General features: G+C 46.7%; 1 protein-coding gene across 1 annotated transcript; it reads left to right on the forward strand.

Moving 5' to 3' along the window:
- Nucleotides 1-21,572: 21,572 nt before the first annotated feature.
- Nucleotides 21,573-27,227, forward strand: BOD1 (biorientation of chromosomes in cell division 1). The gene is made up of 4 exons (XM_027901237.1): nucleotides 21,573-21,798; nucleotides 23,076-23,200; nucleotides 24,979-25,179; nucleotides 26,412-27,227. The coding sequence occupies exons 1-3, from the start codon at nucleotides 21,598-21,600 to the stop codon at nucleotides 25,175-25,177; spliced, it is 525 nt and encodes a 174-aa protein (XP_027757038.1). The 5' UTR covers nucleotides 21,573-21,597; the 3' UTR covers nucleotides 25,178-25,179; nucleotides 26,412-27,227.
- The last annotated feature ends 471 nt before the right edge of the window (nucleotides 27,228-27,698 follow it).

Consider the following 27,698-nt stretch of genomic DNA (forward strand, 5'->3'; position numbering starts at 1 on the left):
TCAGAAATCTATTTTGGGAGTGGTGTTTTGCAGCAGAGAGTTGCTTTGTTTGTTTTTCCCAACTGTTCTGCCATAGATGTAGAAAGTTGGTTCGTTGTTGTGAAGTTGCTGACAAGGACAGGATTACAGATCCCACGTCCTGACATCCTTGCCTTGCTCCACTGTCCTCTCTGGAGTGGGGACACGGAGGCTCAGAATGACAAGAGCAAGGCCATGCCCATTAATTTGCTCCTGCAGAGCTGATCCTGATGATCAGAGCTGCAGGCAAGTGTTTGCTTTCAGAGTGGTGTGAGGATGGCAGTTCATATTGATTTCTTAGATCAAGGTCCCTGATAAAGGTTTGGATTCCTGAATTATTCTGATACTGTGCAGAGCACCTTGGCAGTCTGACTGCTGTAAGAGTATGGACACTGCCAGCAGCTAGGTTACAGAAGGGGAACAAAAATAATAAAAGAGGGGGCATATTTTGAGCTGAACAAATTGGAACATGATTTTTTCATGAACACCCAGAAATCACGAGTCTTTACACCTCAGACCTTATCCTGGAACATTTTGTGCCAGAGAAACCACACTTAATTTGCTACCTGAACTCAGTTTCTCAGCCACCCAGTTTCTCAAAGTTCATATTAGATTATTATTTGCAATTTAGCTGCCCTGCTCTTACCCTGAGAGCATCTGACCGGGAAGTGACAGCACTTCCACACCGTGCATTCAGAGCTGAAGTGCTTCGCTTGCTTCAGCAGTTTTTGGCAAAGTTCAGCGCAGTTCTCAGCTTTGAAGCATAATTGCCCAACTACAGCAGTGACTTCGGTCTCCAAAGGCCAAAAGGAGAGAGAGAAAGGAGGGAGGTGGGAGGACAGCTGAGAATAGCACATTTCAGATGTGGGACACAGTTATTTCTTTTTGGAGGCCTATTTCTGGATACTGCTCGAAAACTGGGCAGCTAAAACAAGAAAGTAGATATAAAATGAAAGATCACATTAGAAAGCACACACACCCAGACACCATGGCAGGCAAGAGCTGGGGGACCTGTGTAATCACAGCTATAATGATTCTATAATTTCACATCCAAACATAATTAGTCGAGGTACGTTCTTTGACAGCTAGAGATTTGCAAAATTAGGGTCAAGCAGGTTCATTTTTTTAATTGCTCTCACTTCCCCCCTCTGTGTTGTTTCTTGTTATTTTATAGGCTCTTCCCTGGGCCAAATTCATCCCTGGGGGTAACTCCCTTTAAAAAAAAAAAAAGCCCCCATGAATCTGATCCTTTGTACCTTGGAAACATGGCAGCAAATAGCTTTCTGCCTGCGTGACTGGCCTGTCACGTGTTGGCACATCTGAAGGACTGTGTGTTCAGCTTGCCAGCCCTAAGAACCCAATTCTCTGGGAAAAAAAAAAAAATCAAACTCTGGGCTGCTTCATATATTATTGCTGTCAACTGCAGCAACAGCAGATAGTAGGCAACCAGCCTAATTCCAGCAAGATTAGTGTCTGCAGTTTCAGATGGCAGCAGGACGTGCAAGAGGCGATTTTAATATGCAGCCAGATTTCATTAACTAGTTGGATCCCACCAAACTGAACAAGCCAGGACAGGAAGCTTTCTGTGTTCAAACATCACATGAAATGGTCTCACTCAAAGATGATGCTCCCTCAGTTTAGGCACATCAGACATTTGAATTGTTTATTACATTTGCTCACTCTGTACTTACTTCATGACCCTCAATTATCTGAAGCAGAATTGTATCACCCACAAGCTTAGAGTTCCTGTGATAGCCCAAAACATTCATCACTGACACTTATTTATGGAAGAAATTATTTACTGTGAAGGTGAAGAAATCCTGGCACAGGTTACCCAGGGAAATTGTGGATGCCCCATCCCTGGAAGTGTTCAAGGCCAAGTTGGATGGATCTCTGAGCAACTTGGTCTGGTGGAAGGTGTCCCAGCCCATGGCACAGGGGGTGGAACGAGATGAGCTTTAAGGTCCCTTCCAACCCAGACCATTCTGTGATTCTCTGATTATTCTATCCCTGGGAAGTGAATAGCAATTCCACTGAACAGAGCCCAGATCTGTGCAAACAGCTCCCCAGGCAGAAGTCACAGCCCAGGTTGGGGCTGGTGGAGCTCAGTTACCTGACCATTAGTTTCAGCTTTGCATGGAAACAGCCCAGGAGAACAAAGCCAACAGCCCCAGTGCAGCAGAAAAACCCAAAGCTGTATCTGGGCACACGTTGCCTGGCCAGCACTGTTTGTACACATCTCAAACACAACAGCTGGAAATTAATGTGGGTATGAATGGTGTGCACACACATACAGGTACAAATTCCCTGTGCCCTTCACAAGCCTTGCGTTAATTTCGTAACTGGATGACAGTCAGAAGTATCAAGGATCACAGAATCATTTAGGTTGGAAAAGACCTCCAAGAGTCCAACCTTTGACTGATCCCCACCTTGTCAACCAGACCAGAGTACTGAGTGCCATGAAAGAGAGAGAAACTTTATATAAACACTCCAACAAACAGTGAACATCTCTATGGGTTTTTTTCCATTTCTATTTCTCTGTAGACTGTTCAGTTAACAGAAACAAGGAGCCATCCACTGACACGCCATTTGAGAGGGCAACAACACAAATTCCATTAAAATAGAGTGCCAGGAGACAAGTTTAAAAGACACTTTTACAGCATGGCAGCAAAGGCAGTAGATAAAAAAAAAAAAAAGTCACATTAAAGCATGTGCAGCCCCAGTGAGGACACCTGAATTCTGCACATATGGAGCTTCTCCTGGGACAGACCTGTCTGCTCAGGTGGGCAAATCACAGCGCCTGCATCTCATTACCCAGGCAGGGAGACATCACTCAGGGCTGGGGTGAGTGGCTGAGATTCCCCCAGCGCTGGAATGGGGTGACAGTTTGGCAGCATCAGCAGTGAGATTGGCCTTTATCCTTCACAGATGTTGCTGTGCTAAGGATGAGGAGGTGTTTATTTTACAGGATGATGGTGTCTTGGCCTGTGGCACACAGCCAAACAGCCCAAGGTCAGCTCTCCATATATTGCAGGGTTTCTTTGGCATCCCTCCCAAGCAGCTATGGAATTCTTGGTTGCAGCACTGGTGAGGCAGGAGGGGAAGTGGGGAGGGTCCCTACAAGGGGAATACTCCAAGTCTGCCATGCCCAGGGTCTGCACTGCCCAAGGCAGTGACACTGGATCTCCTCAGAGCCTACATATCCAGGTGTGGATCAGACGCTTTAGGTGCAATGAAAATATCGTGTTAATATTCTCCCTCATCTTCCTGTCATAACACCATTTATCTCAACTGGTCCAACTTCAGATGCAGCCATACTGGGGTGTGTGCACCGAGCAAAGCCTTGGGAAAGAGTATTTCTGCAGCTGAAGAGACTCTTTTCTCCACATGTGTTACAAAGCCAGAACAGTTGGCTTCCTTGATAAGGGCCAAATCCTGTGTCACTTATACCTGTGTCAGTGTGGAGTAGCTGCTCTGAAGTTGAGTTCCTAATCATATTAATTTCTAGACCTGTCAACTCACTATTCAAAAACTTTCTAAGTATTCAGAATTAACAGCTCTCGTGATTTCCAGTGGTGCAAATGAAATCAGAACTTGGCTTAATTTTAATACAGAGAACAGAGGAGGATAAAAAGGAGCTTGGCACATCTCCACCTTCATGGAAAAGCTCTGACTGTGAGGTTGACTATTTCTAGGTTTGGGGACATTTTGGAAGGGCATTGCTCCAAGTGACAGCTTTCCATTTGCATTACACTTTCTTACACACACACAGAGTATTCCCTAATCAGTGCTCGTGGATGAACACAGAGGAACTCAAACAGTGCATTAAACAACATTCCCCAATATCTGCTACTGCCCATTTTGCACTGTTGATAAAATCAGCTCTCAGACCCCAAGTTTTTTTCGAAGTCTGCAATGACCTGATACAGTGACCACTAAGGAGACATATCTAGAAATCCTCCCCCTGAAAGCCATGCTGAGTTCTTTGCATTTTAATAATGGAAAATATAAATACCGCAGGAAGTACTGGAACAAATAACACCTTGTTCCACCAGAAATTTGGCAAAAAATACTTTATAATGCAAATTGGCTTTATGTACCTTTGAACTGGAACATCCTCACCTTCAAATCCATCCCCCTCCTCCCCTGGCTTCAGTGAGGATTAATAGTCCTATGTGCCAAGAGAGTTCAAACACTATTTTTAATCACATCTTACAACCACACTGTCCCAAAATGCTTTGCATGACAAAGCAACCAAGGGAGCAAAATGAGAGAAAACCGTGATGCAGAGCCACAACGCGAGGGAGAGATTTGTGCTTCGGATCCAAAGCCCTCACAGGAAAGAGTGATCTCAAAAGGCAGAGATGAGGGAGGATGGAAAAGCCATAAGAGATGGGGCTGGAGCACAGCTGAAGAGCTGACAAGGTGGAGAGAAAGGAGTGTTTTGTAAAATGGATTAAGCTGTAGGAGCCGAAAGCATTAGAGGGAAAGGCTTGGGGCAGAGGGAGGGCACTCAAGGACACTGCAGCAGAGCTTGCAGGCGCTGAACTTTCTGTTCCCAGCTGCCTGTTTTGGAGTGTGTTCCGGGGATGCCTCCCCCCGGGAGCTCGCCTGCTGGACGGAGGTTGCGGAGCCGCAGCTCGGCGATGCTGCTGCTGTAGCATGACAGGGGCACATAGGCATGTTGTGACACAGCAGCTTTATATGGTCCTGCTGGGGCAAAGGGATGGGATTTTCAGGTTTTACACCTCCAGAGACCCTTCAAGGCCCACAGCAGAACATGTGATTTCAGCTGTTTTCTTCTGCAGAGGACGGGAGCGGTTTTCTCAGGTCTGTTCCGTGTGTTGCTCAATTCTAGCCCACTCTGCAAATTCCCTTGAGCTGGGATTAAAATCTGAGTAAATCTCAGCCAAAAAAGAAGCCTCATGTTCTTTGCCCAAGTCTGGTCAGGGATCCCAGAGGTGATTACAAAAGTTAGTAAATATTAACGAACTCCCTTTCAAGACATCACGTACAGTCAGCGTGCCAGACCTGGGAAGTTTCTCCTTCTCCAATACACAGTGAGGGGGCTGTGTTTGGCATGTGGATGCTGGGATGTGGCAGAGGACCCCAGGGACAAGCTGGAGCTGAAGTGTGTGCTCATAAACACAGTCTGCTGGGAGCAGGGGGTGCTGAATGACTCTCCAGCTCTTTGCAACTCAGCTCCCTTTCTGCAGAGCCCACATGCCAGAGGCAGCTGGGCAGAGCCTTGAGCACAGGGTCGGGAAGGGGGAGAGAGGTTGTTGTGCTGAGCTGCAAGAGGCAGCACTAAGGATGGGGAAAGGCAAGAGAGGAGCCAACCATGCCAGTCACATTCTTGGTGTGGGAACACCAACAGGTTTGTCCTGTGTAGTGTGGGAACGTGTTGCTTTTTCATGGAGTGAGAGGTCCCCACTTGTGCCTCTGAATGTTTAACTCATCAGTACAGGATGTGTTTTCATTCTGGGGATGAGTAGGGTATAGATAGGCCAGAGGAGAGAGGAGGTGGAGCAGGTCCATGACAGAAGCAGAACAAGCCCAGGTTACCCTGTGGCCCTGCAGACCTCCCCAAGCATTAACTCAGGGCTGCAGTCTGGGACAGACTTAAAAATTTGCATTGAGGGTCTTACAGGATCCAGCCACAGGTGAATAATAGAAATGCAAATGGTTTGCCTCCCCTCAACTCCAGCAAGGAGAAATCAAATCCAATTAATCAGATGTATAATGTTTTAACCCGGGCAGTCCCTAACACCAAGCATCTGGCAAGGGAGACAGGATCCATGTGTATTTGCCATCTTTGCCACAGCAACACAGGGAAAGTTCCTGTTTTGCAACCTCAGCACTCCCCTCCAAGGGGCTCTGTATTTTCCCTCGCACTCCCAAATTCCACGTGAGCCCTTGAGGGATGGGGGTCAGGAGGGTCCAGGCTCAGCACTTCTTGCAGCTCTTTTCTGTGTGCCAGGGGCCTGCCCTCCATGCAGGAGTTTTTTTGCTGATGCATGTACTGTTTTCATTTGCCAGAAAGGAGCTAAAAACTAGGAGCCTATTTCTTGGCAAAAGTGTCTCTCCAGTCAGCCAGCAGTGACCTGAGCTCCGGAGGATGGAAAGGAGGGTCTGACACTCTGTGCTGCCTGTCACCTGATTAGAAACAAATTGGCATTAACCGCACCCTTACGTAGGACGGACACAAATGCCAGGACACAGAAAGCATGAGGGCTGTTTACAGTGGAAATGTCAGAGTATCTCAGTCCTGCAGGATACACAAATGGCTGCTGTTCCCACCCAGGCACAAACTGTAAATCCTGCAGAAAGGGTTCTGCCTCTTCTCCCCCAACACCGCACGTGGTCCATCATCAAACTCCTCGGACCCACTAAATTTACCTTCCTAAGAATGATAAACCTGCCCCTAAGTAAAGGCCCTTGAGAAAGTTTCAGCCTTAGGAGAAGGATTTTGAGAGTGCTGTGCTCAGATAAGCAATCTGTGCTGAATCCTAACTAGAACATCTCATGGGCACACTCGCGGTAATTATTATATAAGAAATAGTTTAATATGAGATTAAGTTCCTGTATCCTTTGTACTCCACAGACAAAGTACGAGGCAGCCAAGGAAACAGAGGAGCTTTATAATTGTCTCATGTTCACACACATGACTGCTACTGCTGCTCAGCTCTTAAATAGCACAACACAAACCCTAAGTTAGAATTCCCTGTGCACCCTGTTCTTCCATTAACTTCTCTATGCAAGGAATGCAGGATTGAGCACCATCACGCAGGGCCAAGCCAGTGTCCTTCCCATGCTCTCTGCTTACTGGGAACTCCTTGAAAGGCTCAGACTGAAATCTCTTACTGTACTGAAGCAGATACTGTTGCTCATGAAAACACGCTGCACACAGTGCTTTGTTTTTGTAGGGTTGCTAGGGAGCACTGTTACTATTATTGATTTTTTTGAGGCCTCTGAACTACTTATCAAAACAAGTTATTCCACGCGCACCAGAAGCAATGAAGCCTGGCTCCCCACAGCTTTGTGTCCTTCGTCCCCGAACTTTCATTCCCAGTGCAATGGCCCCTCCCTCTCCCAAAAGCCGGGATCTCCCTCCCACATCTCCCTTCTGCTTGGCAGAGCAAGAGGGAGCAGAAGCAATAGCTGGGTCACAACTGTAAACTTGTTTATTGGCTGGCTGGGAGCTACAAACAGTGGCTGATTGCTAAATTCAGCCTATCTCACTCTCACTGGGGGACTAATATTGGACTTTCTCTACTATCCAGTCATTGGTTTTCATAAAATTTGTAAGAACTCGTTCTCTCTGCGATTTGGTGAATTTAGCTGAAAATTGGCCAAAAGCTTTTTCTGAGGGGAAAAGGGAGCACTGGATAGGCAGGCAGTCAAGCTGTACAATATACAAATCATGCTGAAAGCATATACAGTAAGGAACTACCTAGATTTTGCAACCAAATACACAGGGGAAAAAAAAAAACAAACCTCGTTAAGTCCCAGATACGCCGTATCATATTTGTAGCTGCATCTGATAATGATTCTTCTTACACAGACTATTTAACGAACACACCTTGGACCTGGCAAGTGTGACTGACAGGACACTGATGTGATGAATATTCACACACCAGGATGTTGCAATTTTAATGACACAGAAACCATTAAAATGCCAGGGTCCAGAGTGCAAAGCAAACGGAAAAGGCCTGAGAAACCCAAGCTTTGCACCTTTTCTACAAGGCAAGGAGAGATAAGTAGCCTTCACTTTCTCAAGTTTTCCTTTCAAAGGACCTTTTTGAGAAAATTTCTCATGGTTGCTAACAAACACTCAGCTGCACCAGCCTTAGCAACACAGGGAGAGCGTGGGTGTGACGCACCTGCCAACACACCGCGATCGGGGCTCGGTGTACGGCGTGTTAACGAGGATTGCCGCACCAAGGATGGTGCATGTGGGTGCACAGACCTAGAGGCAACAAGGCCAGCGCGCCCAACCTACTCATCTGGTCACCTTTGCAACCCAGCACGTGAGTAAATGTGGGAATAAGCACACCCAGGAGGAAGCAGGGATGTGCAAACACACATCCCAGAGTCGCACACTGGTTGAGGTGGGCAGGAACCTCTGGAAGTCTTCTGGTCCAAGCTCCTGCTCAAGCAGAGCCACCCAGAGCCAGGTGCCCAAGACAATATTGAGACAGCGTTTCAGTATCTCAAAGGATGGAGAGTCTACAAACCCGTGGGCACCCCATTCCAGTGCTTCCTAATGTTCCAACAGACCTTTTCATGGTTTTAAGTGTGTCCACTCCCTCTCGTCCTGCCACTGGGAATCAGTGCAAAGAGCCAGGCTCTGTCTTCTTTACTCCCTCCCTTCAGGTATTTGAAGGCGAGAGAATGGAATAGAATCATTTGGGTTGGAAAAGATCTCCAGGATCATCGAGTCCAACCTTTGACCAATCCCCACCTTGTCAACTGGACCAGAGCACTGAGTGCTCATTTGTACCTTGAACACCTCCAGGGATGGTGGCTCCACCACCTCCCTGGGTAGCACCTTACAATGTTTGAAAATCCTTTCAGTGAAGAAATTCCTCCTGATGTCCAACCTGAACCTTCCTTGCCACAGCTTGTCACTGTTTCTCTTGCCTGTCCCTTGTTCCCTGGGAGCAGAGCCTGACCCCCACTTGGCTCCACCCTCCTGTCAGGGAGTTGGAAAGAGTGAGAAAGTCCCCCCTGAGCCTCCTTTTCTCCAGGCTGAGCCTCCCCACAAGCTCCCTCAATGATGAGATCCCCTCTGAGCCTCCTCTTCTCCATATAGAACAGTCCCAGCTCTCAGTTTCTGCTCACAGGAGAGCTGCTCCAGCACCTTAATCATCTCAGTGGCCCTTCATTGCACTCCCTCCAGTAGTTCCACATCTCTCTTGTCCTGGGGAGCCCAGGATTGAACACAATACTCCAGACATGCTTATGAGCATAATCCAATGTTCCTAAGAACTGTCAAGGGGGACAGCACCACCAGCAGTGTGACAGGCATTTGGGCTTTTGAATGGATTCTTCCTTAACCTGAAGACTTCCTTCTCATTGCCTTCCTGCTCAGATGTGACTCTAGGATGAACAGCCTCAGGTGAGGAGGACTTTGGTGACAAGGAAAAAAGGAACCAGGACCTGGAAATCACTGGCCTTCAGAGCAGGACTGTGCACCATTCCCAGGCTCTCAAGACAGAGCTGAGGCAAGCAAGGACAAAGCAGCAGCTCTTAGATCAGTATCTTAAAGAGGTCTTCAAGCATTACTACTCATCAACAACTTAGAAGAGTTTCATCTCGTGTGAACAGTTCACTCCCCAGAGTCCCACCACATTCAGTAAGATTATGTTTATATTGAAGAAGGCTTTTTATTGACTCTTTTCTCCCAAATAATTGATAAGCTCCTCCTGCCATCCCCACTTTGATCAGCTTCAACCCCCGTTGTGCCCAAGGTCTGGTCTAATTCCAGCCCATCTCATTATCTAAAGAACCAGGACCAGGTGGTGTTTACAGGACTTGCCACAAGAAACTGGATTTCTGCACAAAGAGCACAACTTTGAAGGCCACACTGGGAAACAAAACTCATTCAGGGCAAACACAATTGAGCTGTATTTAATGATGTATCTCCTCGCTGTCTTATTTCTATCCCATTTCTTTTTCCTTCTTCTTTCCCATTCTTTCTCTCCTTCCTTGTTGTCTTTTTATTTCCTGAAAGATGGAATCAGCATCCACTGAAGTCAGGGAGGAAACTTCCTCAGCCTTCAGTGCTGTTTGAAACCTTTCAAACCTCCTGATGTCTCCTCCCCAGGTAGCAAATCACCTCAGTGAGTTTCACCATGTCCAGTATGGGAAGAACATTAAACCAGAGAACAAAATGAAAGGCATGAGGGATTATCTGGGCCAATCTCTCTGATGCAGTTCAGACTTTTTTTCCCAGAACTAAAAAAATTGAGGACTGTAATATGGCAGGATGGATTCAGGAGGTTTCAGGAAACCACAGATGAAGCATCTTTGAAGGCTGAACTTGAGCTTTTCAATCAACCTGATGAAGAGTGGAGAGGGTGGAATACTGTGACTGTACTTGTTTTGGTGTTAAAGAGGAGGTGACTCCACCACCTCCCTGAACAGCCCCTTCCAATGCCTGACAACCCTTTCAATGAAGACATTCCTCCTGATGTTCAGCCTCAACCTTTCCTGGCGCGACCTGAGGCCGTTTACTCTTGTCCTGCCACTTCTTTCTGGGGGAAAAGGCCAATCTGCACTTTGATACACTCTCATTTCAGGTTGTTTCAGAGAGTGATAAGGTCTCCCCTGAACCTCCTTTTCTCCAGGCTAAACACCCTCAGCCACTCCTCATATGACTCACTCCTAATTCAGAATTAGCTCCTAATTTCAGGGTTTGCAGAGCAGCCCCCACAGCCCTCCCCACTTCACAGATGCTCACAGTGTGAGCCACAACACACCCCAACCTCTCCAAGCACAGTGGAGACCCAAACACTGAACTTAACCCCCGTTCTGCTTTCCAGTTGCTGCTAGGATTTGCCAAGCTTTCCATTCAGCCATGCTCAGCTTGAAATTAGGCTCTGTGCTAAGCACTGTGGGAAGCTGCAATGGAACAAAATGGACTACAAGGTTGTCGGACTTATTTTTCACTCCTTACATTAACTAATTAGCTTTCTTCCTCATTAAAGTCCCTTCAAGCATATCAATTACCCAGCTCTGATGGCAAGGACGGTACAATAGCCCTCAGTGCAATCAGATGAGTTGGAATTCAGCACAGCAGACCAACAGGGTGGAGGATTGGGTTACCCGTGTGTCAGCAAAAGGGCATTATTCTCCTGACCTCCCTTTTGCAACAAGAGCTGAATGGTGGTTAGGAGAGGGGAGAGGAAATGCCAGCAAAATAGCACAATAAGCATCTTCCAAGGAGCTGCAAGGGGAAACCAGTGCTGTGACAAAAGACAAGAGGAATATTTAAACGTCAGTCTAAAATTAGGGCAGCCTAAAACTTGGCCTCTGTCTTCTTTTGTTTCTATCTAATGGGAGCAGCCTTGCAATTCCTGTCTTGGTTAAAACAATTCCATCTCTCCCCTCTAGGAAAATGGAGACAATGGTGAAGACAAGGGATCTGTCTTAGCGGCGCCTCTGCTCTCAGAAGTCGTGGCCCAGTGCTGCCCCACAAACAAACGTGCTTATCCCAGCAACAGCAGATTTCCATAGGTAAATTTAGGGTCAGCCTCAGTTTCTCCAAGCCATTTTGCCCGCTGTTTGCCACAGGAATATCCTATTTGTGAACTGCTGCTATTGACCGGGTTCTCTGCATTGTCCTGTACCTGAGCTGCACGTTCCCCATCTGCCAGAGACCACCACAGCTCTGCTTACCTCCAGCGCAAATGATTTCTTGAGCACCGACAAAAAAGAGGCAACAGCACTGACACCGTATCTGTTCATCTTAAACCACCACATTCAGTTGGGCACGGGGATGAAGATGCATTGCTCCGTGCAGCTGAATACTTAAAAGCACCGAGACAATAAGAATGCATTAAACTTTTATCTCCAGTGCTACAGCTACAATAAGCAATCAAAGAAATTGCCACTATCCCAGGGCTCCGGATTGCCTAAAGGAAACTAACTTTTGTCTGTGTGTGTGTGTATGAGGAAAGATGGATAAAAGGATCTCAAATACCAGCTGCAGTGTGTTTGGCTACTTTGCATTAGTCAAATGATGAGCACTGCACAAAGCTTGGGCGAAGGCAGTTTAATGCAGTCATATACAGGCAGGAAGAAATACGACATTTTTCACTCCAAAGATTTCATGATCAAGCTCAGTTTTTGGCTGGTTTGTTTTTTGTTGTGGTGTTTTTTTTTTTGTTTTGTTTTGTTTTTCCAAACGTGCTTTTATAGGAGAAAATTACCAACCTGATACTCTTTTCAGAGCCACGTTCTGAAAAAAACCCCTTTTGCAGAAGTCTATCTTTCTCATGATAAAACATTTGGGGGCCTGGATGTCACTACCAGACTGGTCTAACTCATCTTTCCATCAGCAGTAGCAACAGCAGGATTATCAAATCACAGTATAGTTTTTAACACTATAACAAATGAATTTAAAAGCTCTCATAAAAACTATACATGTTCTTCTTCAATTTACTCCCTGGCCATTTTAATGATGTAGAAATTTCATTTCTCATGAAATATCCACAAACTGGCCACTTTCCTCATGAAATATGCATGAATTATAGAATTCTTATGCTCCTGAGAAAACAAACCACTTTAATCTGAGAAAATTCTTCATTTTATAATGTCAGAATGCTTTCTTTTCTTTTTTTTTGACTCAGAACCAGGTTGGTTTCAGAAAAGGAATCCTTTAATGGGCAAAACTCCCAAGTAAGAAATCATAGTATTTAAATAACTTTATGTTTTCAACCCACTTTGTTTCTTGGTTTCACATTCCTCTGTGTATGTTTTTGCTGTACTGCAGATAAAACTATGTGAGTACCAACGAGGTATTTGCTACAAGAACTATAACACCCTTCTCTCCAATTTGATTAATATAGCTCTATGAAAAAAATATCCCCCATCACCCTGTGAGCACAATTGTCTTACAATAGCACCTTTCAGCAAAGAACTTGCACGACCTTTACTAAGAAGCAGTGTTATGCTTCACAGTATGTCAAAAATATACTTTGCAGAGTATTAAAAATAACCTTTTTGAGAGGCCCTTTTTGATGTTTAAAGCCAGGTTGGAGGGAGCTCTGAGAAACCTGGTCTAGTGGAAGGTGTCCCTGCCCATGGCAGGGGCTTGGAACAAGATAAGCTTTAAGGTCCCTTCCAACCAACCCATTCTGTGATTCTATGGGAAATAACCTTTTTTTAATATATATCCAGTATGAAGCATTTTTATTTCAGACTTTCACTGGAAGCTTTAGACTTGAGAAGCGTCAGGGGCTTTGCAAATTATTAAAATGAACCCCAAAGCATTTCAGCTGGGCAGCCAGACACTGATGTGCCTCAAGAGTAAACACGCTGGGAAGTGTTTTCTCTGTGAGCTGCCTTAGGCCCCACAATGAGCAAAGGCAGGACTAGGGGTGGCCTCTCAAATCCCAGGTAAGGGAACAGCCAAGGGTCAAACCATGGCCATGGCCAGACACAGCGTTCAGGGCACCCCAGGCTCCACATCAGGTGCAGTTGTTCACACAAAGGATGAGAATTCACAGCCATAAACTCCTCACAGCAGGCAGGTTTTCCTTTAGAGCTTTAAGCATTTCCAGCTCTGCCGGTATCTCCCTCAGTTTGGGATTTCTGTAGCAGTTTGGGCTGTTACACACACCTTTTCTTTGCATTCCTTCATTGCTTTGCAGTTCCAGAAAGATATCAAAATAACATCCTCTCACCCCATCCCCAAAATATCAAGGGGGTATTTTAAAATTAGAGGCACAGAAACATTTCCCTTTGCAAATGGAACAGCCGTGTGAAAAAGGAGTGTCTCTCTTTCTCATAATGGGAAGGGGTGAGAAGGGTAGGACACACAGGCCTAAAATTAAAGCCTCAGGAAGGAGATTTCGTGAAGAAATGTGCTTTTTTTTTTTCCTTGAGAATAAGCAGCATCTTCCTGAGACCCATCATTTTGATTCACTGTTTCACGTGTAAATAATTTACCAGGCTAAAAGGTCAAGAGCTGCAGGTCCTTAGAGAAGGGAACAAAAGTGCAAGCTGTAAATAAGGGACGAGTAACTTATGTGGAGCATAAAATGTGTTATGAGGCTACACACAGATATATATATGCACAAATCCACATAGAAATAGGCTAAATCACAGCTCCAGAATCACAGACAGAGGCATAAATAACCTCTACTCCATGTTTGCCTCCCCTTGAACTTGACTGGGGAGCAGGAAGTAAAGCGAATATGATCTTTTGGGATAGAAATTACACTTTTAAATTAGATCCACGATACCCAGATGTACCACTGATGGATGCATGAAACAGAGGGGCAAAAGAAATTAATTTTCAACCTCCTCATTTTCATCTTCTCATCCTCTAATGTCAGGGTAATTGCTCCTCTACTCCTGGATGTGACAGAGTCTAGTCCTTGCTTCTCTCCAGAAGGTAAGGGAACAGCTGGTTTCCTTTCTGACACCAGTGTATTCCCCATCAGCTGTCAGGCAGCATTAGGTCCCTAAATGCTCACAGCGTGTCACACTTTCCTCATGCTCAGAAACTCTAAACATGGGGCTTCGTTCCCCAGGCTGAGGAAGGAGAGTGCAAGGAGAAGAAAAGGGTCAAACCCTGTTCAGGTTCAAAACTATAGAGAATTCCAGGGAAGAAATTCTGGAAAGACAAAGGAGTAGAAATAAGCAAAGGACCACTGACGATCACAGTATGTTATCCTGACACAGATATTCAAGCGGAAAGATCAGAAATAAGCAGCACTTTGTCCCACACACATCACTCCTCACAGTGGTTTTTATAGCAGTACTGCCCTCAATAGTAAAATCTGTGGTATGGAAAATTTCTCAGGCTCACTCAAGAAAGGTAAATACTGCAACTTGGAGAAACAGGATTTTGTCCAGCAGTTTGCACAGATAACCCAGGTTTTTGGTTTTACTCCCATCTGACACTACATTCCAGAGCAATCACCATCTTCTCATTTCACCACCAAAAAGCCAGGCCTGTATTTCCCTGCCTAGTGGGGCAGTTACTGAATTCATCAGCTTAATTGGCATTTTTTATAAACATTTATAAAACATGTGAAAACTTCAAATGGAAGCCAATTATTCCAACGGATTATATTACACAGATACACTCCAAGGTTTCATTGGATGATCTAGTACGGAAAATTACCCCCTTCTGCATATATGGCAATAATGTTTATATTATTTTTCCCACATGCTTTTAGTCTTTCATAATAATGGAAACAATGATATAAGAACGAACAACTGACATTTCTGTTTGAGGACACAGCATGAATCTCCTCTGAAGACCTCTGCAGCAGCTCTGCTATACAAACATAGTTCCCTTTGGTACTTGGAGATACTTTGAGCTCCAAATCATTTCAGTTACAAGACAGAAACCACCAAAAATATAGAGAATAAAACACCACCCTGAATTGAACACAAATTCTGTTTACTTCCATCTCTGTTATAGCACCAGCTACTTCTATATTATGTATATGCATACACACACGCAGATATATTTACATACAAAATAAACCAGTGTATAAATTGAAATATAGTGTTTCAGAAATATAGTGATTCAGAAAGTGTGTCATATATACAGCATATGTTCCATGGATAACATGTTGCCCAGCACATGCAGAGAATACACATTTTCTTCCAGGGCTCTGGATCCTCCGGAAGGTTGGAAGTCTTGGTGCATGGTGCACATTCCTTAGGGGAGAATTACGGGCCGAGGAACATTCCTCCAGCTTCTAAACTCTTTCAATAATTTGCCACCTGTGTAGCCAAGCTGTTCATTCTGTAAATCTACAGTTTCTAAGAACTCTGGCACTTCCTGTGGCTGCCAAAGAAAGCTCAGAGCAGCAGTGACCCCGATCCATCCGCACACCCGGCAAACACGGATTTAACTAGCTCAAAGTCTGAAGCAAAGATTAAACAGCGAGTTTGGAACTGCTGACACCAAATGGACCAAATTCAAGCACACATTTCCTCTGCTTCAGCAGTTCCTGTGCTGCTCTTGTTACCACCCCAGTGCAGAGGACAAGGGTTGTATTCCTGAATACAGGAATACAAACAGGCTCCCCAGGGCAGTGGTCACAGCCCCAAGGCTGACAGAGTTCAAGAAGTGTTTGGACAACACTCTGAGGAACACGGTGGGATTATTGGGGTGTCCTGTGCAGGGTCAATAGTTGGGCTCGATGATCCCCATGGGTCCCCTCCAGCACAGGATATTCTATGTGAAAGGAACAGAATCTGAGCTTCTGCAAAACAATACAACCCTACAAAAACCAGGTAAACATCGCCCAAGGCCAGCAGGCATTGCTGGAATGCTCCTAACAGAGAAGAGCAAATTTAGCCCTCACTGACACTGCTGCTGGATTCACCTTGGTTTACAGTCAGCTCCTTCTAAACCACACGTTGCAGTTCTCATGCACAGATGTATCAGGGCAGTATCTGGGTTGCAAACACACCAGGGAAAAAGCTCACCTGCTAATAACAGCAAACCAGATTTGGGTCTGTGCTGCTGGAGGTCCCAGTGCAGGGAGGAAGGGAAGCAGCTTCCACAGCTCCTACCCTGGAGCAGCTGGTTTTTGTGTTGCACAAGCTACTACAGCTGCTTTGATATCAACTCTACCTTCAGCAGCCTTTTAGAGGGACACAGCACTGCTGGAGCAGAAGTGTGCCCCATTCACAGTCTTCTCCACCTCCTGTAACCCCATTTCCAACCCAGAAAGCCTTTCCTACAGAGGAAATAGAATAATAAATCACAGAATAGTTTGGGTTGGAAGGGACCTAAAAAATCATCTCATTCCACTCCCCTGCCATGGGCAGGGACACCTTCCACTAGACCAGGTTGTTCCAAGCACCATCCAACCTTGCCTTGAACACTTCCAGGGATGGGGCAGCCACAGTTTCTCTGGGTAAATGACGGAGGTGATGATGAAACTTAGCTCTAATATCACTTTCCACAGCAAACAATTGACCTGCTTACCCTACCAAACCAAAACGCACAATCAACAGAAAATCAGAGTCCCTCTTCACTGCTCTGTGGCCTAGTCTGCCAAGAAAACCAGACCTATTGCTACAACACTACAAATTTTCAGTTAAAATGGCCAGAGTTCAGTATTTTATCGCTAAAGATATGGTGTGTGTGTGTGTTGACAGAGGCAGTGGGAGTGTGTGAACACACACGTTCACCCTCCGCCTCCACAGTGGTCCCTGTGGTAATTCCATCTGTGTTTCAGCACAGCCAGTGCCTGGCCACAGCCACCTCTTCCAGGTTTCTCCATCTATTCACTGGCAAGGACAAAGCTGGTAGAAACTAGACTCAGTACTGGCTTCTAATTTTGTGGCCAGAGGTTGCCAGGACAAGGAAGAGAAAACTGCCAACTATGTCTCCTCCAAACATTCTGGATCTTTTAACAAGGACATGGGAACTGAAGGTGGAAAACCTCGAGAGAGGGAAATAAACCTTCTCCTCTTCCCAGCCACAGTGATCACTCCAGAGAGTCCCAAATCATTTAGACTGGAAAAGACCTCTGCGACCATCAGGTCCAACTTGTGACCCATCCCCACCTTGTCAGCCAGACCAGAGCACTGAGTGCCACATCCAGTTGTTCCTTGAACACCTCCAGGGATGGGGACTCCACCACCTCCCCGGGCAGCCTCTTCCAGTGCCTGACAGCCCTTTCCGTGAAGGAATCCGTATAATAAGGGACATTGTATCTTAACAAGCAAAATCCAACAGTACTGCATGAATCATGGTTCACCAGATACTCTGGTATGTTGGCTCTTTCTGCCTCTCCAGCAGCTATTCCTCAACACTGGAGATGGGCAGGATCAAACCAGGCCTGGTATCAGGCCAAAGCACAGACAGTGTAGAAATCTGGTCTCCACTGCCCAGGGAGGGAACAAACTACGTGTCTACAGAGGGGAAACACAGAACACACCTCACAGCAGTAATTGCACTTCCACAGGTTTAATGAAAATGAGAAGCTGGGGGGAGAGGGACCCAAATGAGTGCCAGTCCTGAAGAAAGCACAGGCAGGATTCCACTGCTGGGTATTCCACATGGTGGGCACCAGCCTGCCCACTACACACCCCTTCCAAGACCTTCTGGATCACAATGGTGAGTTTTCAGGGTTCTCTGAGGAACAAAAAGGACTTGAGCACCCATGAAACCAGACTTCATTTTTTTGGAACAACTAAATTTTGTCAGCCAATTGCAATGACCATGAACTCTTTGTAGGCAGCTGTAGCAGTGGGGGACTTTTCCCCTGTGATTTCAGAATTTCCATGGAAAGAGGTGCTGGCTTACAGATCTTGTGATTGTGGTGACAGGAGGGGGTGAAGAATGAGGGCTAAGAAAGGAGGAAACCTGCCAGGCAGTGGTGGCAAGCACTGACAAAAAAAGGACTGACCTCTGGCTCTGGTCATCTGTGATAGAAATTGTGATTCTGGTCCTTTACAAACTGAAATTACAATTGAGTATCTCCATCTCCCTGGTCAGCTAAAGGAATTGTTTTGAGGGAATTGTAGCACAGGAAAATAAGATGAAAAATCATTGCTTTGATTGTTGTTTTTTTCCTAATAACTTTCTACACCATTTTTTTTTCTATTCCACCTGAAATAATCTTTCTCCCTAAGCTTTACAGGTTTGCTTCCCCCCACAGCCTAAGCATTTATCCCATCATGAGAACTGCATCTTCAAAGCAGCAGCAAACAAGTAAGGTTTCTCCCTTCCTGAGTCTGAACTGTGCAAAATGCCTAAAGCTTTCCTTGAGGGCATGGATACAGGGAGAGTTCACAGATCTCATCAATTTTGTACTAGAGATCTGATGCAAGGAGAGGTTCACAGTTCTCCTCCCTGGGGGACAGCCTGCTTTATCTAAGACACCACAGTTTAATATGCTCACTGTGTGCTGTGATGTTGGGCAAAAATACCCTGATAAAATAGATTAAATGCTCTGGTTTTGTTCTTCTCTCTGCTATAGATCTCAAAACCATTAAACACTGTGTGACCTCAACCCACAGCTTGTAAGCAGAACCAATGAACCCTCATTATTGCTTATAACTACCTGGTTTACCCCTTGCTCTGTGCCCTAAAACATCAATTGATATGTCCCTTTGTGCCATCCTAAGAAACGCATCACTGCATCCACCTACAGATAAAAAGAGAAACCTCACACAGGGACTTGGAGTAGTGATTTGCTCCTACAGCAGGATCAGCTCTAGCAATGAGGCAGTTCCAGACAAGCTGGGAGACATCCTGGCTACAAGAGGTTTCACTAAGGCTTTACCGCTCCTGCACCATGGATGCTCTCAGCTTCCTTCAGCAATTTGTTAGTTGTGAGGAATTTTCATTTGTGGCCGTCCCCAGTAAACCCCGGGCTGGATTCTCCTGAGTGCCCTGTGCTGCTGAGGGGCTGGTTGTGCCTTTGAGGTCGCTGGCTCCCAGCCTTTCAGTGGGAAGGAGCCGCCCCAGGACAGCAGGAAATCTGCGCAGAAAACATCCACCTTCTGCGAGGGTCCCAAGAGAGGGACCATCCCTCTGCCTTCCGCTGCTGGTTTCCTAATGAGGCTAAAAATCAATTAATTACGTCTCTGCCTCGCGGGCTGACAGCGGAGGAGTAACCGGGAGGCACCGGGACAGGGATGGGGACCGGGATGGGGACGGGGACTGGGACCGCGGCCGCCGGGTGCCCTCTGCCGGGACCGCCGCGCCGCTTCTCCGGTCCATGCCCATGCCCCGGGCAGCAGCCGCCTGCTGGGACCAGTGACAGGACACGAGGGAACAGCTGGAGCTGTCTCAGGGGAGGGTTAGGCTGGATGTTAGGAAAAGGTTCTTCCCCCAGAGGGTGGTTGGGCACTGAACAGGCTCCCCAGGGCAGTGGTCTCAGCCCCAAGGCTGCCAGAGCTCCAGGAGTGTTTGGACAACGCTCTCGGGGACAGGGTGGGATTGTTGGGGTGTCCTGTGCAGGGCCATGAGCTAGAATCTGGTGATCCTTGTGGGTCACTTCCAGCTCAGGATATTCTGTGGTCCTTCCCCCCCAAGTCCCCTGCCTGCAGGAGGAGCCAGGGCCATAAAAGCTCCTGAACTACAGGAGGTACAGGGTCCTGCGGGATCTCTGTCCTATCAAAAGCATTCCCATGCTGGGTGGAGAAGTCTCCAGAGTGTCCTGTTCATGCTGTCACGTGTGCAGCATCAGCACAGAGCTCAAACAAGCACCCCCGTGGGTCCCCACCGGGGCAGGGCACTTCCATTAATTCCATGAATGCATTCCTGCTCGGGATTATCTCCCCATGCAGGGGCAGCGCCTGCCCAAGCGTGATGCCAGTGGACTGTGCTGGTGTGAGCTGGTCACAAGCGGTGAGAAGGAAGGTCTGCTGGCATCTGTCAGGCAGGAATGTGATTCCAGGGATGCTTCTGAGTGCCTGGGTGAGTCGTGGGGGCTTTGTACCCAACCTGAGATAACGAAAAGGGAGCAGTGACAGTGACCAGGCATCTGGCAGAGGGACAAGTTTTCCGCTGCAGAAGGAGCTCGTGTGTCTCCCCAAAACACAGCAGTCACACGAGGTGCTGCTGTCAGCAGGGAGGGTGGGCTCTGTACATGCTGCCAACTTGTCCCTCTTCTTTTCTCAAAACTTCCCTGTGAGGGTGGAAAGGCCCCAGCACAGGCTGCCCAGAGAAATTGCTGTTGCCCCATCCCTGGAAGTGTTCAAGGCCAGGCTGGACAGGGCTTAGAGCAACCTGGGATAGTGGAAGGTGTCCCAGAACACGGCAGGGAAGTGGAATGAGATGGTCTTTAAGGTCCCTTCCAACCCAATCCACTCCCTGATTCCATGATTCTGGCAGCTCACACCTCTTTCCCAGAGCTGCTTATTTTTAATCAAAGAGAGTAGGACAAGGCATTGTATGTAAGATGTTGCTCATTCACCAGTCTACAAAGAGACAGGAGAGGCAGCAGCTGTGCAGGCATCTCTGTGGAGGATGAATCTTTGCATTCACGCACAGCTTGTCCTCCTGCATTAGGATGGGAATATCCTAATGAGCTCAATTATCCTGTACAGTGTGATTAGGACTTCTGTGGGCCTTGCAGGTCCCTTCTAGCTCAGGATATTCCGTGGTTCTCTTATTCTCATGTGTTGAATTTGCACCATGCAGCTCATGGGTGTGATCCCAGTGAAAAACGACAGTGATGGCTCAGCACACACAGTTCTTGCTCAGGGCAATCCCCTCTCCCACACTGGTGTCCAGGAGGCCTCTGCTGCTGCCCTTCCTTTGTGTGGCAAATGAAACTCTGGTCATAATGGAAATACAGGATAATTCCTCACGAACTGGTATTTTTTTCTGAATTTACACAAGTGCTGCACTCACTACGGCACAGAAACCACACTGGAGTCACAACCCGGCTAAAAACACACTGCCATATCCTGATATCCCGGCTGATAACCCTCTGGGACACGGGATCCCTAACTCTCCAGCTGCACATCTGTGCGATGCTGAGGTGCACCCGGGCCCTCCGGCGGGCTGACCCTGTCCCGGAAGCACACGGGGAGCAGAGCCCTGCGTGCCCAAGGCTCTGTGACCGCCCTGGCCGGGTTATCCCGGCATCCCCATCCCCACCGTTCCCGCACAGCCGCCGGTGCAGCCCGCCTGGCCCGGTGCGAACTACAGCTCCCATGATGCCTCTCAACAACAATACCGCTCTCTCCCCCGGCCTAGCGGGGCCGTGCCGCGATGCACGCCGGGATTTGTAGTTCGTCACTGCCGCTCCGCCCCCCGCGGTCCGAGTCGGGCCCGCAGCGGAGGACTCGCCTCCCCGTGATGCTCCGCGCCTCGGTGACGCGAGCGGGACGCGCCGGCGGCGCGGGGCGCGGGCCATGTCGGAGAGCGGCGGCGGCGGGGCCGCCCCGGGCGGGGGTGGCGGGGGCGGCGCGGGGGCCGCGGGGCCTGGACCCGCCGACCCGGCCTCGCTGCCCCCCGGAGACCCGCAGCTCATCGCCATCATCGTGGAGCAGCTCAAGAGCCGCGGCCTCTTCGACGGCTTCCGCCGGGACTGCCTGGCCGACGTGGACACCAAGGTACGGCCGGGCCGGGGACCCCCCGCGGGTCCCGCACTCGGGGGCCGCTCTCTCTGTGCGCGGCCTTTCGTGGCCCCGCTGTGACCCCCACCCGAGGAGATCCCAGCTTGGAGCGATATCCACACCCCAGCGGAGGAACAGGCCCGAGAACAGGCTCGGCCTTTCATGTCCCAGCCCAGGCCTTATTAGGAGAGGAGTTTCCCATAAGAACAGTGCTACTTTTTAGCCTGTATTGTCCCCATTCCTATATTTTCAATGCTCCTATATTCCCAGTGTTGCTATATTTGCAGTACTCATTCCTATATTTCCAGTTTTCAAACCCACTTTTCTCTAATGAGACTCAGACTGTTCTGTTTCTCAGACACCCATTCTCTTACACTGATTTGTTCTCAGCCACCACGTGAACCCCCGAGCATTTGTTGTCCGCATGAAGTTGGGTTGTTCACAGTTGCCTTGTCAAAATTCAGCATTTGTTGGGTTTTGCTTTCCCCAAACTTTTTACCCTTTCAGCAAGAGCTCCGTCCTGGGAGCTGCAGGCATCATCCAGGCCCAGCACCCAGCACAAAACCACTCCTGGAGCTGTCAGGTCACCTGCAGAGCAGCTTTGTCAGTGCTGCCCAGGACAGACACTACACCTCTGTCAGCAGCCCATCATCCCATATGCACATCAGACCCTGAAATATAAATGTCACCCTTTTGTCCTTTCCTTGCATCCAGGATGTGGATGTTCCTGTGTATTTATATGGATTTGTTACTTAAATTCCTGTTAAGTGCAATTAAGTTCCCTCTGATAAAACTCAAATAATTATTTCCTTATTCTCATGGTTCTTATATATATATTCTTAACTTCTCTGTAAGTGCCACATAAGGAAATAATTCAAGTTCTTCATTAGGGACAATATTGCTCAGTCAGTTTCCTAGGAATTCTGGGATGGAGGGTTTCCAAGCAACAAGAACTTTGCTTAAACAACTCCTGTCTGCACAGTTTTTATTTCACTGAGTAATACCATGAGCAGACAACAATTTAAAAACCAATCTATCCAGATATTTGAATTATTTTAACAACACTCTGACTGTTCTGTGCCAGTTGTGTTCTCAGGCGAAACAAGATTCTCTTTGTTTGGAGAGCGAAAGGAGGGAGAATACAGACAACAGAGCAGTCTGTATGTGACAACAGACGAATTGTGAAGGGCCCTGGCAGGACATGTTCTGAGGTATTTTAGCTGTTTAACTGGATTTATTTTGATTTTTTTTTTTTTTTTTTTTTTTTTTTTTAGCCAGCCTATCAAAATTTGAGGCAGAAAGTCGACAACTTTGTATCGACCCACCTGGACAAACAGGAGTGGAACCCAGCCATGAACAAGAACCAGCTGCGGAACGGGCTGAGGCAGAGCGTGATTCAGTAAGTGAGCACAGTCTGTAAAGTGACAGTGGAGCTCTTGGATAAGTAACACATCCCCTAAGCCAAGTAAGAGTTTGCAGAATTGAGCTTTTCACAAGACTTTCTCTCGTGTTCTGAGTTTCATTATAAGGGAGGATGCAATCTCAAAATGCTTTATCTGCAGTTGGTATTTTTGAGTGGTGAAGTGTTTGTATTTGCTGTCCAGCCAAATTATTGCTGCAGATAGTCAACTCTGTGCCTGATGTACTGTGCTGAATGACCTTGATCTTTATCTTCAGAAAAGGAAAGAGGCTTTAAAGAAAGAATGCTGAAGGTGCCAAAGTCTTGTATGTGTAGACTCACAGTGCACCAGCCCAATCTCTTGCAGCAGAGAGAAGCTTTTGTACAGCTATTTAAGATACTACACTGAGGGCCACCAAGATGATCAGAGGGATGGAACACCTCTCCTACAAGGAAAGGCTGATAGAATTGGGGTTGTTCAGCCTGGAAAAGAGAAGGCTCTGGGGTGACCTAATTGTGGCCTTCCAGTACCTGAAGGGAGCCTACAAGAAAGGTGGAGAGAGACCTTGTACAAGGGTTCGGAGTGACAGGACGAGGGGAAATGGCTTCAGACTGACAGAGGGGGGGGTTAGATTGGATATGAGGAAAAAATTCTTTACTGTGAGAGTGGTGAGGCCCTGGCACAGTTTGCCCAGAGAAGCTGTGGCTGCCCCATCCCTGGACGTGTCCAAGGCCAGGTTGGACAGGGCTGGGAGCAACCTGGGATAGTGCAAGCTGTCCCTGTGCGTGTCAGGGAGGTGGAACTGGATGATCATTAAGGTCCAACTCAAACCATTGTGGGATTCTATGGTTGATTTCCAGCATGAAATCGGGGAAAGCCAGGGTAAACTGCTGCTGAAAGAATTAGGTTTAGTATCTCTTGCTGCTGCCTCCTGGCAGTCTGGAGTATGAGCTTTGGCTTATTAGATGGAGAAAACCTTTATGGTAAAAGGTGTGGGGAGAGAGACAATTGAGAACTCGATCATGGCATTTTTGCTTCTAAGGAAACGCTAAGGTGACACGATGTGCCCTGACTCTGCACCCTCTCACTCGCTAGCATTCACAGCCTTAACAGTCCTGTGGCTCCTTTTCCCAGTGCCAGGCAATGTCTCCATTTCCTGTCCCCTGCTCCCTTGCAGACATGACTTAAGCCTTCTAGACAGCCCATGCCCCACAATCCAGGAGTCTGACGCAGCCCCTGAAGTCATAAGTCACTTCAATTACCAGTGTTCAGTCCAGAAACTTTGCTGTGTGCTCAATGTCTTGTTTTTATAATTAATACCCATCTGTCTAGACTAACAGTTACAAGGAACGAGCAACAGTCCTGTTATTAGGGGGCAGGGCCCTTCTCCCTCCACTCAGCCAAAGAAAAGACTGTGCTCTCACCTGCCCTCCTCCTCAGAATAGCTTGTTTCTCTTGTTTGTGCCAAAATGTGTTTGTTTGCTTTCATGTTGGCCTCATTTCCACATGAGCCCTATTAAAAGTGGCTCTTGTCCAACGTGTCATTTAAGTACCTGGGAGACCAGATGTGAGTTGTTAATTCTGCAGGGAGCAGTGAGAGGGGGTGAGGGGAAATAGGTGATTGAAACAACTCCCTGTTAAGGATCTACTGAGTAGGCTGCAGTTCTCACCATGTTAATGATAATTGCAGTTGACAGGAGGGCTCTGGAGAATTACTGGAGGAGATCAGGGAGAAGTTTTTCGGAGGAGTTGAATGACTTCTTTGTCTTTGTTCAAGGTCAGGAATGCTGGAAGCTGGAGTGGACAGAATTATTTCTCAGGTGGTGGATCCAAAACTAAACCACATCTTCAGGCCCCAGATAGAGAGGGCGATTCATGAATTTTTGGCTGCACAAAAGAAAGAGGAAAGTGTGCCAGCTCCTCCTCCAGAGCCTGAGAATAAGGATCCTCCTGCTCCATCTCAGGATGCCTCCTAAAGGTCTTGTATCTCTGCACTTACTGCTTACGTTTTTCATGTACCTCATCTCTATATAGCGCAAGATAGAGGAGTCGTTGGTTCTCCCTGGCTAGGCAGGGAGGACACTTTGATCAGCAGTGTGTTGTCAATGTCACACAGTCATCTGAGCTGCTCCCACTGAAGTGTCTGCTAAAAATACACTAGGACTGAAGACATAGGTATGATGTAAAACAGCTATCAAGGAACACTGTAGACTCTGCCAGTGCTGATTTTGGATCAGGCCAAAAGGCCTTTTATTCCAGTAAAGCACATCCAAAAGAAAAAAAAAAAAAAGCATATCCAGCAGCGATTGGCTTGGAATTGGCTCGTTAGCCTTCAGAACTATATCAAATGGATTAAAAATATATATCCTATACTGAAACACAGCCAAAAGTAGAGTGGTGACAAGTTATTGTGCTTTAGCATTGAAAGGTTTAGATATCTCTTCTTTAGAACATACGCTGGAGTGTTGAATTGTTAGTGACTGAAATAGTCCCCAGTCGAGTAAGGGTAACATCTCTGGGGGTGAATAAGTTCATTCCAAATTAACTGGTTTAAATAGAGCAACCTGTCTCTTTCCAGCTGAAAGGACTGAGGGTGCCTTTGTTACAAACAAGTTCATTCTGGCTTTTGTGATTAAAATAACTCCAGGGGCCTCAGGGGGCCGTAATTGCTACTCTGTCTTAGCACAAATGACTATGTGCCCATCTTTGCCAAGGCCCTGGATCTAAGTGTTGGTTTTAATATTGAGGCCTGTGTGCACACTACTGAGGAACCACTATCTTGATGGGAAATTCTAATCTGTAGCTTTGCTGGGGAACTTAAAGCCATATTGCATGAAAGGAAGTTAATTGTGAATTGTTCCATCTGCCAGGCCTTCTGAAAGCAAAAATATTCCTTCTAATCTACAGCTGATTTATTAAGAAGGAATAAGTAACTTAAAATAGCTGTTCTAATGCTTGGAATTACTAGAGCAACTAGCATGGGGTTTAGCTCAATAGTATAAGTACTATTAGTACCTGTAGTGTCATCCTGAGTTATTTACCTTTGACTTGCAGCTTTAGCGCCTGAGATCTTTGCATTTGGGTGGGTCAAGTAGTTCAAAAGTCCATTATAGCCCTCAGCAAAGCGCAGCTGTTAATATATTCCAGCCTGCCCAGATGCAGTGACTTGTACCTGTACGCCCTCTAAACTCTCTTTTTTTTTTCTCACAGGGAGTTCTGATACCGAGCAGCTGCAGTTGCAACATGCCCTGTTAGATTGGCAATGGATTACTGTTCCCTTTGGTGCAGGACTGCTGCCTGCCAAAGATGAATAACCTTTATCAGACCTGTGGGAAGGCATTGAAATGGTGAAATTCAGGTGCACCTGGAGTCCTGTGTGCAGAGGCACAGCCAAAGTGTGAAGATATTTTTGCTGTGAACTGCGGAGAGCAGCATCTATTCATTAGTCTTGGGGGTGGGAAGGAAAAGGGACTTAATTGGCTGTTGTCTGGAGGGGGTAGGGAAGTGGTTTGAGGTAATACTAATAGCATGAAGAAAGGAAAGAGGTTTTGGGGTGGGATATTCAAGTAAGAGCTGTCAGAGGTCCTTGGATACAAGCCAGATGAGAGGAAGCATCTTGCACCTCGGCTGCATAACACAGCATTGAGTAGTAGATGCCAAGTCAGGTGTAACTGCCTACTTTAGGAAGGACATTTCCCGTTTAAAACTGGAAATAAAGCTTCAGGATCAATTATCTTGATAACCTCTGTTGCATCACAGGAACACGTTTACAGTTGGCTATGACTGTAGCTGATTTAACTCTTATGTCCTAGGTAGCTCTGGGAAGCAAAAGGCACCAGAGCAGATGATCAGCTTGAAAGACTTGTCTTTCCCGTGAAATTTCTCAGGTGCCTGGTGGAAACTGTCCTATGCTTTCAGCTTGAATGCATGCAGTGTCCTCTGGATGACAGTCAAATAGAGAATGTGATCAACTATTCTGCCAGCAAATGTCCACACCTTTTTGCAATAAAATATTTCAAAAAGCATCTCTTGAGCCCTGGCTTTTTCATATTTCTTTTTTTTTCCTTAAGGGAAAACTACTTAAAGAAATCCCAGAGTCCTGATTGCTGGAACCCCAGTGAAAGTGTGACCTTGCACAGCTCATGGGTTAATCCAGATTTAATAATGTGGGCTGGTTTCATATCATGAAATAAGATGGTTATTAGTATTCCTTTCCATATAAGATGTCGCAAAAAAATCTAAAATATGAAGACTGGATGAGTAAAGGACTGAATGTTGGTTTGGTGGTTAAAGACTGCTCTCCAAATCAGTAGTAGATGTTTTTCCTTTGAGCCTTATGGGCAGCTCTTGGCAGAAAAAGATCTACTTCCTTGGTAGGGTATCTCAACCACTTCTTTGAAACTGAGCCATTTATTCGGGGGGAAAAATGGTTCAAGAGTCTAGAAAGAGAAAATTAAAAGGATTCTGACTGGGCTTAAGCAAATTCTGGATTACAAT

This window comes from Empidonax traillii, unplaced genomic scaffold, assembly GCF_003031625.1.
Source record: "Empidonax traillii isolate 1590-97213 ecotype Southwest subspecies unplaced genomic scaffold, ASM303162v1 scaffold22:size5013007, whole genome shotgun sequence".
In the NCBI taxonomy this organism is placed as follows: Eukaryota; Metazoa; Chordata; class Aves; order Passeriformes; family Tyrannidae; genus Empidonax; species Empidonax traillii.